This window comes from Equus quagga, chromosome 13 (genome assembly GCF_021613505.1).
Source record: "Equus quagga isolate Etosha38 chromosome 13, UCLA_HA_Equagga_1.0, whole genome shotgun sequence".
Taxonomy (NCBI): domain Eukaryota; kingdom Metazoa; phylum Chordata; class Mammalia; order Perissodactyla; family Equidae; genus Equus; species Equus quagga.
In genome coordinates, this window is record NC_060279.1 from 57,018,054 (window position 1) to 57,037,282 (window position 19,229).

General features: G+C 36.8%; 1 protein-coding gene across 1 annotated transcript in view; it reads right to left on the minus strand.

The window, feature by feature from the left end:
• Positions 1–8,232: 8,232 nt before the first annotated feature.
• Positions 8,233–19,229, minus strand: part of CDH8 (cadherin 8) — a 312,610-nt gene continuing 301,613 nt past the window's right edge. Inside the window, exons 10-11 of the mRNA XM_046683356.1 lie at positions 9,892–10,143; positions 8,233–8,726 (exon numbers count right to left, since the gene is read on the minus strand). Coding sequence (XP_046539312.1) covers positions 8,233–8,726; positions 9,892–10,143 — 746 coding nt within the window. The remainder of the gene's footprint in view (positions 8,727–9,891; positions 10,144–19,229) is intronic.

Below are 19,229 nucleotides of genomic sequence, written 5' to 3' on the forward strand. Positions count from 1 at the left end.
GCCAAGAATGAACTCGCTAATATGGAGTTTTTCGGGTTTTTTCCGTTTCTGGAAAGCTGAAAAACATAAAACAATCAGCCTGGCTGGACCTTTTCTGCCTGAGACTGATCAGGTCTCTTGCGACTTTTATTGACTCAGGTATTGATATAATGAAGAATCAAAGTGAGGTAACGTTTTATGGAAGGTCCTTTACACACCCCATATAGGAATTTCTACAGCCCTCTAATTTCTTTTAGCCCTTCTATTGTGGATCATTAGAGGAGTCAGGATGTCTGTTTTTGATAATCATATCCTCTTCCATTTATCCCAATCTCTGTAAATGGCCCCATCAATCACGTAGTTACTCAAGTCAAAATTCTATCGGTCATCCTTCATCCTGCGCATCCAATGCAATCACCATTACTACCTGTTTTAGATCCAAAATATATCTGGATTCTATCTGTTTCTTTCATTTCTATTAACACCACAATAGTCAAAGCCAAGATAATCTCTTGCTTGGGCTACTGTAACAATCTTCTACGTGGGTTTCCTACTTTCATTCTTTTCTCCTATAATCCCATTTCCAGGGTTCCACAGGAAACAAGAATGATCTTTCAAAAAATATAAGCCAGGTCATGTCATTCCTTTGCTTTAGATTCCTTCAATTGCCTCCTCTTCAACATAAAGTAAGTCTGAGCTCCTTATCCTGGTTGACAAGGACTTGTATAATAGCCTCTCTGCCCAACTTTCCACATCATATTGTGCCACTTTCAACTCATCTATTATGATCTAGGGCTCATTTTCATTTCTTGTATATGTCCGTGGGTTTAGTATAGCAGAACAACTAACACAAACTTTTCCAAGACCTCTGCTGTGGTTTGCTCTTATCATGGCAATTTCAAATGGTAACTCAACTATCACCCTGTCCACTCTGTGTAAAATATTTAGTTTCCCATTTATCTATTTCATGTTCTATCATATCATCTTTTCTTTTTTTTCTTATTTCTACTTATCTACATTTCTTTTGCACCACCAGGTCTTTGAAGAAACAGTCCTTCCTGTCTTATTCACTTCTGTATTCCTAGAACCCAGATTAGTGGAAAATCCTCAGCAGATATTTGTTAAAAAAACAATGGGATTGGAAGTTTTGTCACATGGTGAATTTCATATGGTAAAAAGTGCCAGCAGTAAAGTCCATTGAGAGATCTCCTACCCCAGCAGCACAATTCATTTTCAGGTGCCTGGACCCTTACCTGACCTTACTACTTATACTCCTAGTCTGCTGATATGCTCCCTCCAAACCTTACCGTAACACAGCCTCTAGCAGGATACCCTGCCTTGGCAGGGTAGATATTATTTCTCTGTACTTTCATAAAACTACTCACCTCTTCCAAGGCATAGACAAATCTAATGTTCTATCATTTATTTACTTCTATAATTTATCCACTTAGACTCCATGTCTTGGAAAAGCAAGACAAGTATTTTCCTATCATAGGAGCTAGCACATCTTTTGCAGAAAAGAAATTTAGAGAGGTCTTTTTTTTTTTAGTTTATTTGCATCATAGTTGACTGGACTCTATTCTTGAGCCCAGATAATCCATTCATTTATGCAACAATTAGACTTGACAAATATGGAATAGTTCTCAAATTTTAGAGGATGAATTGAAGAAAAGCTAGGAAAGCATTCAATGAAGTTGTAGTCAAGGGAATGCATATGTTAGGAAGAGGGAATGATTCCAAAGGCTTCTAAATTGTTGTGTTCAGTTAGAGCATAGTTATTAAAATCTTGCACATATTTATAAGGAATCATAGCATGACCCTGGATATTTTTGCATGTACAGAGGGGACCTGCAGGAATTAAAATTTACCCTCAGTTAATTCTCATTTTCTTTTTTGTCTGGATCTCTCAGTTCACTGAAGCCTTTGTTTTCCACAGTTTTTCTCCTCAGACAGCATCCTGTGTTATTCTTCCTAACAACTCTTCTTCTGTCATCTGTGGATAAAAATAGAGATGTCTATTACCTATTAATAAACATAACTGCAACTGATTATACTTACATTCAAGATGTGAATCCAGTGATGGCAGGTAACTCAAGTTGGGGCAACAGGGCCCCAGACACCAATTCCTCCAGCAAAAGCCTATGGGCCTTGAGACCCTGATGACACTTCTGTAAATAAAGGATGGGGAAGCATACACACAAAAATACTTATAGCTAACTTCATAATCCTGGTAATCCATTAGAAGAACAGAGTTCAATTCCTGTCTCTCTCACTTATTAGATGTGTCATTTAATACTGGAAAATTCCTTAAAATGTCCCTGAACCTTATTTTTCTCATCCACAAGACACGCCATAATTTAGGCAAACCTAGAGTGTCCTATGAGCACCCACTTTCTGGATCTTTCTCAATGTTCAAAAAGATGGCATTAATTTATAAATGTGTTGCTATTTATAATTTCCCCCTCTTAGTTTTGGGTGTTTTAGAAGCTATGATTTCTGTTGGACCCATTCTTCGGTTCCCATTTTTTTTGAAAACTTCCCCATGAAAACTTTTTGAGTCTTCCCATGGAGAGTCACTCACTTCCTCCTCAGTTCTTCCAAGTCACTGTACATAACTTAGTTTCTGTTTCTTATCATTACAAGCCTCATATCATAATCACAGAGAGTATCGTTTAGTCAAAAGTTATGGAGCTTTAATGTCAGACCAATCTAAGTTTAAATCTAGATTTAAATACTATTTACAAGACCATAGGCAAAGAAGGTCTCAACAATTAGTTTAGATGAGATTCATTAGCTCCATTTTATAAATAAAGGAAATCAGTTTGGAGATGCCACCTCATTTAATCTTCCATATCAACTATATCATCTACTTCCTGAGCTGGGTGATGCTCAATATATGTAGGAAACACAATTCCTTCCTTTTAGATAGTCCATTAGGAAGGAGGATTTTAAATTGCACGACCTTGTTAACACTAGGATTGGGTCAACAATACTTGGACTAGAATATCTTTAATTTCAAGAGTATTTCATGTGAAAAAGAAAACAGGATACCATGTGATATATAAATATATGTTGACTAAGAAGAAAATAATAAAAACAACCATTTACTTTAATGGTAGAATTTCTGTCTTCTACAATCATCATAAAGAACTATAACTATAATGACAACAACATATGCAAACACTGTATGGCCAACTGAGTAACTTTGCAAAGAAACTTTGTATAGCAAATAAAATGGTACCGGAATTGAGGAAAATAAAAATATATTGAAAACTACTCCCTACGAAATGCATTCTACAAGTTTCTCCACAAAAACACAGTAATATAAAAACATCTAAATCCAGCTTCACGATGTGATGCATTGAATTCTAATCCTAGATATCATGAGCCATTGTTTTGTTCTCAAATAAAAACCTGCATTTAAACCCCTTTACCTTCAGTCCAGTTTATTTTAAATTCAAGGTAAGATTCAGAAAAACAAAGAGCCACCATTCCAGGTTTTTAGTAGCATATAGGATTGTGAGACAAAAATATTTCAAATATAAATTTATCCCCAGTAACTTAATTAGGTCTACATGTGAAATATATATGTGTGCATGTATATATAATCTTTTCAATGTTGATATTCCTGTTTAAATTGTGCATTTATATAGCTTTTATTGTGATGCCCACTGTTACCTTATCTTTTTGACTGACAATGATGGGATTTCAGTCATGCTCAGCCTTTCCGACAGTGCCAGTGATGGGATTTTTTGAAATCTTATTACTGGTTGCACTGCCCTGATCTCAGATGGAACTTTCAATCAAAAAGGCAATCAGAAGGTTATACATTCGTGAGATTCCCTGCAAAGCCAGTGATCACATAATACAACTTGTTGGAAGGGTCTACTTGCCTCCAGTCTTTATGTGGCTATAAAGAGTAATTGGCTACTTAGCTCTCAGCACCCGCTTTTCTTCTCCAAAATACAGCATGGCCCAGAACTCTGTTGAATCTCAGTGTGGAATCTGGCTGCTCCTCGGAGATTTCTAAGTCTCACACAGAGACTTGTCTTACTTTAAGCATCTGATTAAGCTCAAGACACATTTCGCTCTTTCTAAGCATTCTTGTTTCACTGGTGATGCTAGTAAATCTAAGTTTTCTTTTATTTTATATAAACAAACACTTACCCACATATTTTCCCAAAACATTTTCACTGTAAAGTTCATATCCTAGAAATCACAATTCTGGATGGCAAGGTTAACACTTGAATTTAATTTCTGGCATCTTTTAATCATCCTTTTCTAAACTATTCTAAATCTTATAACTGTACCCATAAAAGATTATTGTGAGCAATGGCCTCTTAGTACTCTATGGTATACATATATGGATGTTTAAGAGATATTTTTGTAATTTGATTTGATCAAATAGTGGACAGGGTTGAGGCTGAATTGATCCCATGTGGTGTCCAGTCACCCGGGGATGATCAGTTTCCCAGACAGAAACCTTGAATTATGAGGTAGATGGAGGGAGATGATTTTGTCTCACTTGGCTCCAACTCAACAGTTCTTCTCAGAGAACTCCTGGGCAGAGATAAGCCTTTTTTTTTTTTTTTTTGAGGAAGTTTAGCCCTGAGCTAACTGCTGTCAATCCTCCTCTTTTTGCTGAGGAAGACTGGCCCTGAGCTAACATCCATGCCCATCTTCCTCTACTTTATATGTGGGATGCCTACCACAGCATGGCTTGCCAAGTGGTGCCTCGTCCGCACCTGGGATCTGAACTATGGAACCCCGGGCTGCCGAAGCAGAACGTGCGATCTTTACTGCTGCACCACTGGGCTGGCCCTGAGATAAGTCTTAAGAATGGAAAAAGACTAATGCTTGGGACACAATAAAGACCTATAAAGACATTAAAATGCCTATGGACAGAATAAGCATTTTATTTGAAAAAATAACTACACATGCATATGTAAAGCACATGTCAGCATTGCTGTAACAGAAAACAATGCACAGAGACAAAAAATAGTCACTTTGGCAAAGTTAAAAAGTGTACTATTTAAAGAGTTGAGCTTGGGGTACTCAAATCATAAAAGTTTGGGAACCCCATTGACCTCTTTTGATTTAGGAACTCCTGGCAAGTCTATTGCTAAAGTAAAAAGTACTTAAGTCAAGTTGTTGGTGTGTGTTCCTCAGATTTTTATTTAAATTCAGGGTACTCTAAAAGTATAGGTCAGTCCTACTATGAACACGGTGTTATTTACTTGATTCTGTATTAAAAATCTTAAATGGGCTCTTAAGCACAAAGTGCTAGCATGGTTGTGGAAAACAAAATCAGCAAGCGATCCCCATTTTCCTTCTCTCTTCCTTGGCAATGTGAATTTTGAGGTAAGATTTGGGCAACTGGTATACCAGACATCATCTCCTGTTCATGAAAATTGCCATGTGAAGATTATCTTATTGATGGCCAAGATTGGATGACGTGGTTTTTACATTCCTGAAAAATAGTGCAATTTTGTTAGATGTGTGTATATGTCTGTGATCTATGGCACTTCACTGAGAAGTACACTAGAAATGAGTCTGGTGTGCAAGAGATAAGGAAAGTGATAATCTCACCTTGGTTTAGAATGTATAAGACACTCGCAATATAACTATTGCCTACTACTACAACTACTATTAAAAGCTATATTCACCAAATATTGGTCTTAGAAACTGTGCCAAGTCCTGGTGTATTTTAATGTCACTTTGAGACATCATTTTTTTTTTTGTTGCTGTTTTGTGAGGAAGACTGGCCCTGAGCTAACGTCTGTGCCCATCTTCCTCTATTTTATGTGGGATGCTGCCACAGCTTGACTTGAAGAGAGGTGCTAGGTCCACACCCAGATTCCAAACCCATTGAACCTGCGCTGCAGAAGCGGAGCATGTGAAAATAACCATGATGCCCTGGCCTGGCCCCTGGGCCATCGTTTTAACTTCAAGACGAAGTGTTCAACAGTCATAGTGATAAGCATAAAAGACAAGCTATTCTCAGGCAATAGGAACTCCATAAGGACTCTATTTTGTCACCCGATAGCTGTAAATTCTGAGTGTAATATTCAAACATGTTTCTGTCACAGTGGAGACAGTCTCTAGAAGTTGGTGCCTTCAGTTTTCTAGCCAAAGTCATGCTCTTCTCAAGCAGCCTCAAGCCAGTGGCTGAGAGAACAGGGGAGCTAGAGCTTAACTATTTTTTCCCAACAAGAATCTCCTCTAACAGGCAGTCTTACACTCAGAATCCCCTATTTGGCTGGCAAAGGTTTGTCAGGTCTGTATTAAAGTCTAAGGCTCTCCCCAAATCCTGCTTCCTGATCCCTTTGGTTTTACAAGTTTTACATCTGAATCCTTCTCTGAAGGCTCCTCTGCTCAATCCTGCTTCTTCTCTCTTTTATCTTTTACTCCTAACTCTACTTCAGCGTCTGCTTCCTGGAAGACCCAGCTGACACAGCTGGACTAGCCTTCACATACACGATGTTCCTTTAAAGTCTCTGTTGGTATCTTGCCATGAGATCATTGCTCTCTGGTTCTTTGTAATAAAAACTCTTGCAAAGAAAAGTGATCTTTGGAATAATTTAGTTGAACATTCGAGAATTCTAGTTAGAGTCGATGACTCTGTTAACAGGTCTTCATCTGATTGGGAACAAAAAAGTGATGACAACAAAGTTATTTATAAAAATATATTTCACAAAGTAGGAAACGATACAGGAGTTTCTCTGAATACAATACATGGAGTAAATAAACAATATTGCATTAAAGCAAAGTAGAAAATTAAAATGATCTGCATGTGGTACTTGAGTTTTATCATACATTTTCTACTCCTAAATGGCAGGTTTGCAGTACAAATTGAATATGTTCACATCTTCTAGTGCTGTTCTCTTTCAGAGGCTAAGATGTTCTGTGCATCACCATGAAGATCAGGGAGAGAAGTGCTAAAAACAGAAGCAGTAAAATTATGTACAAATCAGTTTCTCCTCTAAAACAGTGGGGGCATCTTGAAGCATGTGTATTGGGCAGGACATTATGTAGGTATCTAAAAGTCTAAAGTTTAAATATTCACATGAATCAATATACTTTCAGATGTTTGTGCTTGTAGTAAAAACACCAAATACTAGGATTATGAACAAAATAGAAAACAGTCCAAAAGTTTCTCTGGGAAATGCTGTTCCTGCCATCACCAGTCACAATAACACTTTCTACTCTAAAGAGACTATTAGCTCCCCTTTTGATAATATTGCCTGCCATACTCATCTCATCAAAATGTACATGTATTAAACATTCATTGTATATATATTTATATAAAACAATCTAAAGGATTATTAATGGATATAATTTAGTTTTTTTCATATAGTCCCTTAATCTATAGATTACCAACCTTAATAAATAAAAGCATTAATGGACATCAATAAAATATTTATTTCGAGGATTAAACAAATAAATTCACGCGCTAGCAATAAAACCATCTGTCTCTTATGTAGTCCACTGTGTGATACAGTTTATCTTTGTGTCCTTGTGGAAGAAGATGAAGTGGAGGGAATGAGTAATCCTGCTTCCAGAAAACAAGTCTGTTTGAATGGGATTTCTCTCCCCCCACAACTGAGTTGGCAATCCCCACTCTGGAATGGATTACGAACATGTGAATATTTTAAGGCTCGACACAATATTTAAAGATGCTATTCAGTCTCTGATGAGTGGGGCCAACAATTATGTACAATGTGTGGTCACTGTACCGTACAATCTAGAGGCCTCCCAAAACTCCAAAAAGTCAGAATGTACAGCAGACCACGTATTGCTTTATCATTTGTGGTGGGATCCTTATTGGCGAAGGGGAAAAAACCATTTGCAATTATAAAAATCCTTGCAGAAGACACATAGCAGCAGCAAATTTCTTGCAGGTTCATTTTTCTAAGAAAGCACCTTTTAATTTTGATTTTTTCCTCTTTTTAAACCATTTCTCTAAGGATTAGTCAGGATCCCATTCTTTGTCTATGGTGGTCAGGTAAATATCAAATATCCAAAGAGTTCTAGACACTCCACATACTTTAATTCACACTCCACAAGATTTATAACCTCCTAACATATACTTTTTATTATTAATTTTTTGGTTCAACATTAAAATGTAGTTGAGTTATAGATGGATTGGTGCTAAACTTGCCTCTAAAACAAATAGCCACATTGGTTGTATCTAAGGGCAGTGACCCTAGAATATTACAGAATGCTCAGTTTCATTGATTTACTTATCCACTGTCAAGTTTCTTTGTCACTTTCACCAACAGAGTAGAGTTCACCCAGTCTCTTAAAGCGGGGACCCCAGTCACTGAGGTAGTCAAAATTCTGGTCTGAGTCTGAGGTGGTGGACTCCAAGGAGCTGAGGGAGCCAGCCACAGACCCTCGGCCTTCGTAGCCATAAATCTGAATGGAGTCATATGGTGGGGCCGTGGGGTCATTATCTGCCTCATGCAGCCGCACATTTATAAATTCATCGACATCAACACCATTCGGAACTGGAGCAAGCCCTTGCCTTGGCATAAACTGCAAATCTGGTTTAATATCCTTACGGGGTAAAAATCCATTAATTCCATCTGGGTTTTGTAAAGTCGCAATGTCAAAAGCCTCCGTATCTTCCTCTCCTCCTCCTTCGTCATCGTAGCGAATAATGTTTTCCCGTACGTCTTCATCGTCTTTAATAATTAACGGCTCGTTTTTATGTCGCCGCAGAGTTACAAACAGCACCACGATGACTGTAGGAAAAACATGAAATAACAATTAGCCAAACTCACATATAATTTCACAAGTAACACACCGTGTATGTTAAGAGAGAGGGGCATTATTTAAAAACTTATGAACATAGAGCTTTAATAACATTCATTTGGGAATTAAGTTAAACACTTTTCTGAAGGACTAGCATTGAATTTTGAGTGAATACTATTCTAGGTTTCTTCTGTTTATTAAATGGTGATGAAACAGGGTTAAAAGAATAAGTTTGCATTTATTCATGGTGAGAGCTGCATTTAATACTGTTATGAGCTCTGGAGAGAATGGCTTAAAATGGAAAATGCACAGATAGCATAACTAACTTGCTGTGTATCTTGGGCAAGTCATTTAATATCCTTTGGTTCCAGGCCCCTCTTCTATAAAGAAAAGGGTGCAGAATAAATCATATATAGTATATTTTGTGTTCATCGGTTCTTTGAGACACTCTCCAACCAAGTAATGTTCATTCACAAATGAAGTGATATATCAGGATGAATGTCAAATTTGCTTGGGCAACTTGTTGTCTTGTATGAAGGCTGGAACCCCTCTATCTGGGAAGGTGAGCCTAAAGGTAGGGAAAAGTAGAGGAAAATCAACTAGCCAGATCAGCCACACCATTTGCACTCTTCACTTTATTTTTACATTAAAATTTTAAAAATGAGGAAAACAGTGTAATTTTGATGAAAATATGTCTTTTGCTTTCTTCTTTTTTTTCAATCTCATCAAACTTTGTGATTGGATGGACTCAGCAACCTAATCTATACATTGTTTAGGTAAAAGAGTATTTTGGACATAGGAGAGCCCCTTACAGAAGTAAACTGATGTGTATCAGCAAACCGGAGGCCTTATATAATTGATGCTGTTGTAACCACATGGAGGCCCATCCCCACTTCTACTGCCATTATGCTTAGTCTATCTTTTCACTGGTGATGGGATTGAAAAAGGCACTGCATAGTCCTCTCCAACTGGACATTTACTATCACAACCTTCTTCACCTCCTCTTAGTGACCTCAAAGCTTGGAGAAGTGTCAAGAAGATCTTTTTCCTCAAAAGAATGCTGATATCTGGGTGGGTTAGGGTTTGCTGTCCTTATTTACAGTCATTTATGAATCAAAAAAATGGTGACCATTAGGCTATGAAGGAAATACGTACCTAGCAGCAAAATGATGCATGCTAATATGGCAATTAAGGCGCCCATACTGAGTCCAATTGGAAGTACATAAGCTTCAACATTACAAGACTGGACAACACCATCACTGCTGCAGCCACAGACCCGGATGGTCAGGGTGCTGGTGCTGCTCAGAGGAGGATTCCCACTATCACTGATTATGATGGGTAGAAGATAGACTTCTTGCTTCTGGCGGTTGAATCCATTATGCTTTGCCAAAATGCTGAGAGAATTATCTGGAAAAAGTGAAAATTACAATAGTTTGCATCATTTCAAAATGGCTGCCCAAACAACACTTGTCTTTCTAGTTCATAAATCCTCTGCAAACCCCAAGGCAATCGCAAATCCACTAGACCACTCAGGCTCTATCCCCCTCCCCTCTTGCCACTGTCCCAACTGGCATGGACCCAAACATCTATACCCTAACAGATTCAGTGAATGGGGCCCCATGATAAATGAGTAGAGTTTTACAACCATCTTATAAATGCAAAAGATTTCTTTTATAAAACTAACCTTCAAGTGTCCTTTCAGAAGACACAAATTACCCCATGTTCCCATAAGTAAGTTTAATTTTCTTTCATTTATCCTGATAATGCAAAACTGGCTGAACAGAATCTCACCACATTTGAAAGACATGTTTTAGAAGCTCTGTATCAAAAGATAGACTATATGACAATATGGCATACAAAACAATGCACTTTTTTGACTCCCACAGGTACCTAAAAAGAATCCTTTACACCCTAGAGCATTTATGCTAAGATACAACAAAAGTCCCATTTACTGCCAATTGGAGGAGATATGCCATACATATTGTAATTGTGTAGAGAAGACCTGTAGAGGTTACACAAATAAGAATAAAATGACAAGCCATAAGAGATCTATATTGGTTATCTGAAGCAACACTTAAGGTTATCTAAGCAATATTTAAGGGCATACCTTGGATCACAGTTAAACTGGCCAGTGAGAAGTCATTGGTCCCACGATAGCCCTCTGGTTCTCAATATTTCACTCCCCAAATGATTTTTTGTTGCCATTCATCCATATCGCACAAACTATAGTCATATTGTATATATTATTAGTCTATTTTACTAATTTTGATAATGAAAGACATGTATCTATTCAACACGGGAATACTGATTATCTCACACTGATATTCCAGCCAAAAACAAATCAACATAATTTTGATTAATGTGTGTAGTGTTTTTTGGGCAAAATGATTACTTCAATTTGGATTTTTTCAAATATTGGCAAGTTTTCAGACCCCAGAACACTTGGCTACCACACTGTTGCATGTTAAGGCAGAGATGCCAAACCATTGCAGTCCAAGGCCTGGTCATGAGTATCCTATTGGTTTCCAGAATACTCACACACGTGAAGAGATATTCCACTCAAATGAATTCAGTCAATAGGTCAAATCTTTTATACCACGTGGTGCTATACTAGAAGTTTCAAAAAATGGCAGCCATTCTCTAAAATAGATGTATAGATTGTATTTATTTTTCTTTGTTTAAGATATAAGTGGGCTTATAATGCCTAACTAGTAAGCAAACAGAAAAAAACACTGATTAACGATTTTGTTCTAAATTTCTTCTGCTTGTGCCTGATTATTTAGTAATTTGAAGAGCAAAAAGATGTCTCTAACGGAGTTAAGCAGTGATATACCAAATGATCCAGTAATCTTTATTTCTATGACCTAGAAGGAAATACCACTAAGCTAAAAGCTTGAGAACATTATCTCAAAACAGATGCAGAATACATAGCTGTGTTATATTTTCAGAAAGTGTGTGACAAGTTTGAGTACAGTTAATTAGTGCAAGGAACATTTGTGGATGATTTCATATACCATAGTTCAAAACAGAAGATGAGAATTGTTCTTCAAGATGCAATTAATAAAATTACAATGAGGTTTTTGTCTTTTTGTGGTTGACATTATTTATATGAGAAACTATCTTTGCATATTCTCTCTTTAAAACAATCTATAAGGATAATTTAGGAACTGCAACAGCATATTGCTGGGTGCAGAACAAAGCTATCTCCTTTATTACTTAGAAAAGCATTGGTGAGTCTAACTGTAAATTCATACCCATATTTTTTCCTGCTCCTAGCATCTGCATAGGTTGTTCTATATATAGAAAATTATTGACTGAGTAAGGAAGTCTATGAGTCATTTTTGTTAAATTTTACCTGCTACCTCCAGGAAAAGTGAATTCCCTGTTTGCCTACTCATCTTTTTTTTCACCATTTTTTGATGAGTGTTTGCATTTATTAACGATTTTTTTGAGTTATTTTATTAGGCCAATTAAAATTGTCATTATTGTACACATAAAAACACCCATCAGATATCAGCAGTTTCACATAGTTCAAGTTCACCTATTTGAAATACACTTTTTTAATCTAGATATTGCAAATATCTTCTATGAAGGTAGGATTTGTTTCTTTAAAACGTATGGTGCCTTTACATTTTATTATAATTTTAGTTTTAATATGGTCAATTTTATCAATCTCTTTTATGATTACTGTTTTTAACTTGATTTTAAAGATTATAAATTACACAAACTTTTCATAATGTTACTTTTCACATTTAGGCAAGTGTATGGAATCGATTTGTTTCTGTACTGATTATTGATTTTCCCAAGGTTAATTATAGAGTAATTTATCCCTTACCCACTGATCTTCAATGCTCAGTCTCTCACAAATCAAATTTTTGTGCATCTTCACACTGTTAGGGGCTTTCTAGTATGTTCCAATGCTCTATTTTTCTAATCCTGCATCGATACCATCCTTTTTATGTATACAAATTTTATAATAAATATTTATGTCTATTAGGTTATTTTTCCCTATTGTGTTCTTCTTGAAAAGTACTTTGGCTATTCATGCCCATTTGCTAATCTCTGACAAATACAGAATCAGATTATCAAGTTCTATGAGAATTCCTGTAAGAACTGTAGTAGAAATTACATTAAAATATGAACAACTATGAGAGTACTGACGTCTTTATGATCTTTAGTCTTCTTATCAAGATCATAGTTTCTTTCTTTTCTTTAATAGATATCAATAAATTGTTTTTATTTTAGCTACCAGAGATTTTTACCTTTTGTTAGATTTATTATTAGAACAGTATATATTTTGTTGCTTTAGTAAATAGCACCTTTTTAAAATTATATTTTCATCTCATTGTTTCTGGTGTATCAAATGTAATTGTTTTATACATTGATTTTAATTCTAGTAACCTTCTAAAAGCTTCTTTTTTGCTTATAAAACATATGCCTCCTCACAGAGTTCCACTTCTGCATGATAGTGTGAAGAGCTCCACAGAATTACTCCCTGGTGAAACTGGCGAAAATTGTAAAAGGAAAACCATTTAATGTCTCTGCAAATGGTCCTGGAGGCAAGTATCAAATGAAGAAATGTTTATTCAAGAAAATCTACTAGAGCTTGGTAAGAAGGGTGAGACTGTGGTCTGTGAACCAGAACCCACTCCATCCATCCCTCCTCCTAGCTCTCTCCAATGGAAACACCACTCCAGACTGGTTCAGCCAAGAACACAGGGCTCCCTCTCCTCACAGCTAGCAGTTGGAGGATATCAGCAGTTCTTATCCTGCTTCTAGTTACCTATCGCTGAAACTAAATTTGGGGTCAGTGTGGCCAAGAGCTAGGGTTCCTTTCTTCTTCCCAGTCCCTACTTGTGCAACAGAAGCTATACCTGGGCATGACTCCACTGGTTATATAGGACCTCTCAATTGCCCTTGTGTTGGCCTGTAAGACAGTGGTTCCACACTGGGAAGGGCAAGCCAAAAAGACCCAGCACTATGTGCTCATCTCCTAAAGTAGAGGCATGGAGTAAGTTTTCCTCTTAAGAAAGTGGAATGATTTCAGTTTTAAGGAACTGAACACCTGACTGATTCATCAGAAGCTTGCATTTACAATTTCTGCTGCAGATTAGAGCTTTCTATTTCTTCCCATGTGACTGACATGGTCTAGCCCCTGCCTAGTTCTGCAGCTTCATGTCCCAACCCTTCTCTCTCCCTGTGTTTAGCCATCCTACATTTTCTGAAGCAAGGATCTTCTCTCCTCCAGGCTTTCCTATTTTCTCTTTCTTCTGCCTGATAATCTCTCTACCCCTACTTAGCCCTAAGTTGAGTTATTAATATTTATGCATACTTTATGCCTATGCTTAAATGTCACTCTGTTAATAATTTCCCTCACTGCTTGTCCCCAATATCCCCAAATAAATTAGTTAGATAATTTTATAAAAACCTTTATATGTTCATCAAAGCACCTATTACAAAGAAATGATGTAGTAATGGGGATATGATAGACACTGGGGACACAGAAATGAACTAGGGACCCTCCTAGTAACAAATAAGCGATTTAAGATGCATAATGAGTACTCAGCAAATACTCGCTGAATAAATGAATGTCTAAGTCATCATTAGTCATATTTTGTGGGGCTCATATTTATTTCCATTCATGTTTTTCTGTCATAGGGGAATAAATGTGGTTTAAAATATGTCAGGGAGAAAATTCAATTTTAGGCTATTGGAGAGGATATATAGCCTGAGGTCTCATATGGAATTTAAGAAAAATATTGATGGTTCACAAGTCTTTCTCTGGGCATGCCCCATATCATGTCACACGAGCATTAAACTGAGGATGCTTAGATTCAAATAGAGAAGGCTCCGAGAGGCTTCAGATAGTAAAATATCTGAAATACCATCATGTTAAAGAGGTGCATACTGGAATTCTCTTTCACTGAGCTAAAATGGGATGATTTAGTCCTACCTTCAGAGAAGGGGCATCTGAATAAGTATCTCTCATGGTTAGTCTAGGGGGAATTTCTTCTTCGATAACGGATATTCAGTCTTTGAATTATTTGGAGCTGGAAATCAAAGGACTTTCATACAACATCAATATCCTTATAAGAAAAATTTCCGTTAGTAAATAAGCCAGTAAGTATTTATTATAGACTGAATGTTTATGTCTTTGCATTCAAATTGAAACATTGAAGCCCTAACCCCCCGTGTGGCTGTATTTGGAGATAGAGTCTCTAAGGACGTAATTAAGGTTAAACGAGGTCATAGGGTGAGGCCCTGATCCTATAGAATCAATGTCCTTATAAGAAGAGACGCCAGAGAGCTCTTTCTTTCTCAACGCATGCATGCACAAAGAAGAGGTCATGTGAGCACACAGCAGTACAGTGGCCACCTACAAGCAGCCAAGAGAAGAGGCTTCAGAATGAAACATACCTTGCCTGCACCTTGATCTTGGATTTTCCAACCTCCAGACAGTGAGAAATAAATTTGTGCTGTTTAAGCAACCAGTCAGTGGTATTTTGTTATAGTAGCCTGGGCAGACTAAAATAGTACTGTAGTCACTAATTAATTCTGTATGCATATTCCATGAAAAATATAAAGTCTGTCTAAAAAAATAGACTATGCCTACCTGGATAATTCTTTAACATTACTCACGTAATTTTTTCCAGTCTTAACTAACTTATTTCCTTCCTTCCTACCTTCTTTCCTTTCTACCAGCTTCCTTTCCTTCCTTCCACTTCTTTTGTATTTTCAATAGAACAAAAATGGTCATTATTATTGCTGTTATTTATTAAACATCCCTGTTCTTTCCACATCGTCCTTTTATTTCCAGATAAAATAAAGCAGGCAAATCTAAATTCTCTATTGTTGCAGTGAAGTTCATCTGTTGTTGTTGCCCTGATGCAGAAATTTTGCTTTGGTCCAGGTCCCATTTATTTGAAACCATGGAGCTATGGCTTTTGTTTATCCTTTTAGATGCAAACAAAAGCAACAAGAAGCCAGAGTTAATGAAGGCATTTGCCAGACAAATATTTATGACAAAAGCAATAGATGAAGAGAAGATCAGTAGATATTATGCCTTTTTGAGAAATGTCTCCTGTATTTGACTTGCAAATGTAATTCAAATTTTCTTGGTCAAGTCAAATGGAATGAAAATGGCAAGAAGGTCAAAACAAAGGGAAAATGGCACTCTGTTCAGAAGTATGGACAAGAGATTTAATTAAGTTCTTATCATCGTGTTGTGTTTGTTATTTATTTCTAAAGACGTAGCAAAGCAATAGAGATACCAAATGCATGAGCTTTCAGCATATTAGAAACATGTAAATACAGTTTCCCATATCTAGTAATATGAAGCAAAGATCATAACAGCTACATTTCATTTATATATTTTTACTCTAAATGCTAAGTCTTATTGGAAACAATCAGGTTGTAAGGAATTAATAAAAGCTTAGACTCTGTGAAGCCAATCTCCTCTAGTACCATTATAAATTCCTACATAATTCATTGAAAGTGCACCAACATACTAAATCTTCAGAAGCAACTGGACATTCTGAGCACCTAATTAGATCATTTGTCACTCTTTCCCCCTTTTTCCTCATTAGATTGTCCACCATGCCACCTGATGTCAATAATCTCAATGTTTATCTGAGTGTTGACTCATTATGAAATCTCCTAATATTTAATAATAAAGTATAACTAGCCATAAAATATTGACGAAGGTTTATTTTGCCTTTAGAAAAAAATCATTATAAATTCTTTTCAACTTCCTAGACTAACACAAAACTTAATGTTTAATCAACAACTTACAAGTACATATAGAATGAATTAGGACGTTTTTAACAGAAAAGCTTACTCCACCATGACCATGCAGCACTACAGTTTTATACATATCTGCATGGTTGTCATTTTGCAGAGGAAATGTACAGAGGATAGGCTATGCTTTTCACTTTACAAAACTTAGGGCTCATCAAGTAATCTATGAAACAAGCATCTTGTAAAATTCTTTAAGGAGTGACATATACTGATCGTAATTGATAATATGAAAGAGAATTTTTTTTAGATCACACAAAGATGGTGTTCAGTGTAGTGGTCTGCATGGTGACCTACAAAAAGACATGCCCATGTCCTTTTCCTTTGAACCTGTGAATGTTACCTTACTAGGTAAAGGATCTTTGCAGATGTAATTAAATTAAGAATCTCGAGATGAGGAGTTCATCTGGGATTACCTGGTGGGCTCCAAGTCCAATAGCATGTGTTCTTAGAAGAGTGAGGCAGAGGGAGATTTGACAGAGAGTAAAAGAAGAGGTAAGGTGACCACAGAGGCAGACACTGGTATGAGGTGGCCACAAGCCATGAAAGGCCTACAGCCAACAGAAGCTGGAAGTGACAAAGAATGAATTCTCCTCTAGAGCCTCTAAGGGATTGTGGCCCTGCCAACACCTTGATTGCAGACTTCTGGCCTCCAGCATCGTGAGAGAATACACGGGCCTCCCGGTTTGTGGAATTTTGTTATGGCAGCCCGAGGAAACTAATACAATCAGTAAATCTGGTTAAATATGATTTGCAGAGGCAGGGAAGGGCACACTTATTTCCATTTTACCTATGAGGAACAGGGTTTTTGAAAGATAAAGTTGACTTGCTCAAGCTTTCTCAGCTGGCAGCTAAGAATTACGACCAAGTCCAATGTGCATTCTACACTCTCTCTGTCATCTTAACCAAAGTCACCTCAGAAAAAAGGGAAAATGGACTCTCAGAAGGTTGTATTAAAGCTCAAGGATAAGACACAAAACAGAAAGTGTGGGGAGGGAGGTTTTTCCCTGCCATGACATCTTTATCAGAGATGAGGAAAAACTAAGCGGTTGAGGCCACTGGTAGATGAAAATATATTATTTTAGAGAGATCAAAAGATATTCAGTACAATACACTATAGATCTAAATCTCGTATCTTGAGAGTCAGCTAACACAGCATGGCATGGCATAGCATAGCATAGCATAACTGTTAATTAATTATCAAGAAGTGATCCTTTTTGGTGCCAGAGAGGAATACAAGTATCACAGAGTCCAAGTTCCATGCTAGATGCAATGACACTGCCCGAGGTCTTCTGAGTTTGATTATTTTTCCCCTGTACTTAATTTACACCGCTTGCTCTTACTCAAAAGGCTCCACATACCTTATACAGATCCCTTAATGCTCAGAGGAAAGGGAGATTTATCTTACTCCAGGCACACAGGGGAAGGAGGGATGAAGACTAATATTACTTTCATTTTATCCGAGAAATACCTGCATTAACTAACCCATGAAAGTAAAAACTATACCAAGAGCCAATTTCTGTTTTGTTTGAATGGAAATTTTAAAGCTTTTATGAATATCAGCAGATCTGGAAAAGAATATTTCTATCTTTTGGATTTATGCAGAAGTAAAAAAAATGCATGCCTTTTTTTTTCGAGTGTGCAAAGTACTTAGGGAAAAAACAAAATAAGTATGCATCAAGGCCATTAGTGGAATTTCATGTGAAATGTTCAGAAAACAACCTAATAATGGTTAAAAATCCAGGCATTGGAAATCTAGTATTCTCAGGAGAGTGATTTTTCCACCACATCTCTATCAATTGAATAGATCTCTCTAAATATTTAAGAAACTGGGAATCAGAGATTAATTCATTTTCACTGGAGCTGATAAATTTGTGCTCATTAATACACTCAATACAGAGGGTAGTTGGACCAGAGAGTAAGCCAGTTTTAAAATAGCAGTTTATGTTAAGTATACATTGTGTATGAGATATTGAAATCATGCAATACAGTGAATGGAGAGCTAAGGAGAGGAAAGAAAGTACCAAAAGTAGTTTATTATCTAAATAACCTGCTTTGATTTGAAGGAGGTCAAGTATCCGTGGAAATCATCACTTTGCTAGGTACCATCATCTCCCTGAAGATTTTGACTTTGCATATAAGAAAAAAAGACATAAAGTGAAAGCCATCAAACATGGTACAAGTCCATTTTCTCTTTCCATCACTCACTCTTCATTTTAACTTTTTTCAAATCCACACTGACACTTTCAGTTAATTCTGCCCTCAGTCATTGAGTCTACTGTCTGCAAGACATCACTGTCAAAGGAAAGTTTTCCTTGGCACAGATCCACACAGAATGCTGCAATACACTTGAGTGTGATGGTTTTCTGTCTCACCAACTGAAGGATCCTTGGATGCAGAGATTCTGCCTTATTTAGTGAATGCATCTTATTGTCTGTCACATGTGTCACTATTTAGACGTCTCCATGGCAAGATTTCAATTAATCCTTGTTGAATGAACAAATGGATAGCTAGGTAAGTGAAGATATGATTACTGATCTCAAAGAACTTCTGATCCAGAAGGAGACAGAAAATAGCATAGAATTAGCCAAAATGTCAGTCAGATGATGGCCCATTCTCTAATTGTAGTCCCTGTCTTTCTGTCTCTGCTCCCATTCCCTCTGGTCCTCTATGTCATCTGTACCTGGCTTTCATTCTCT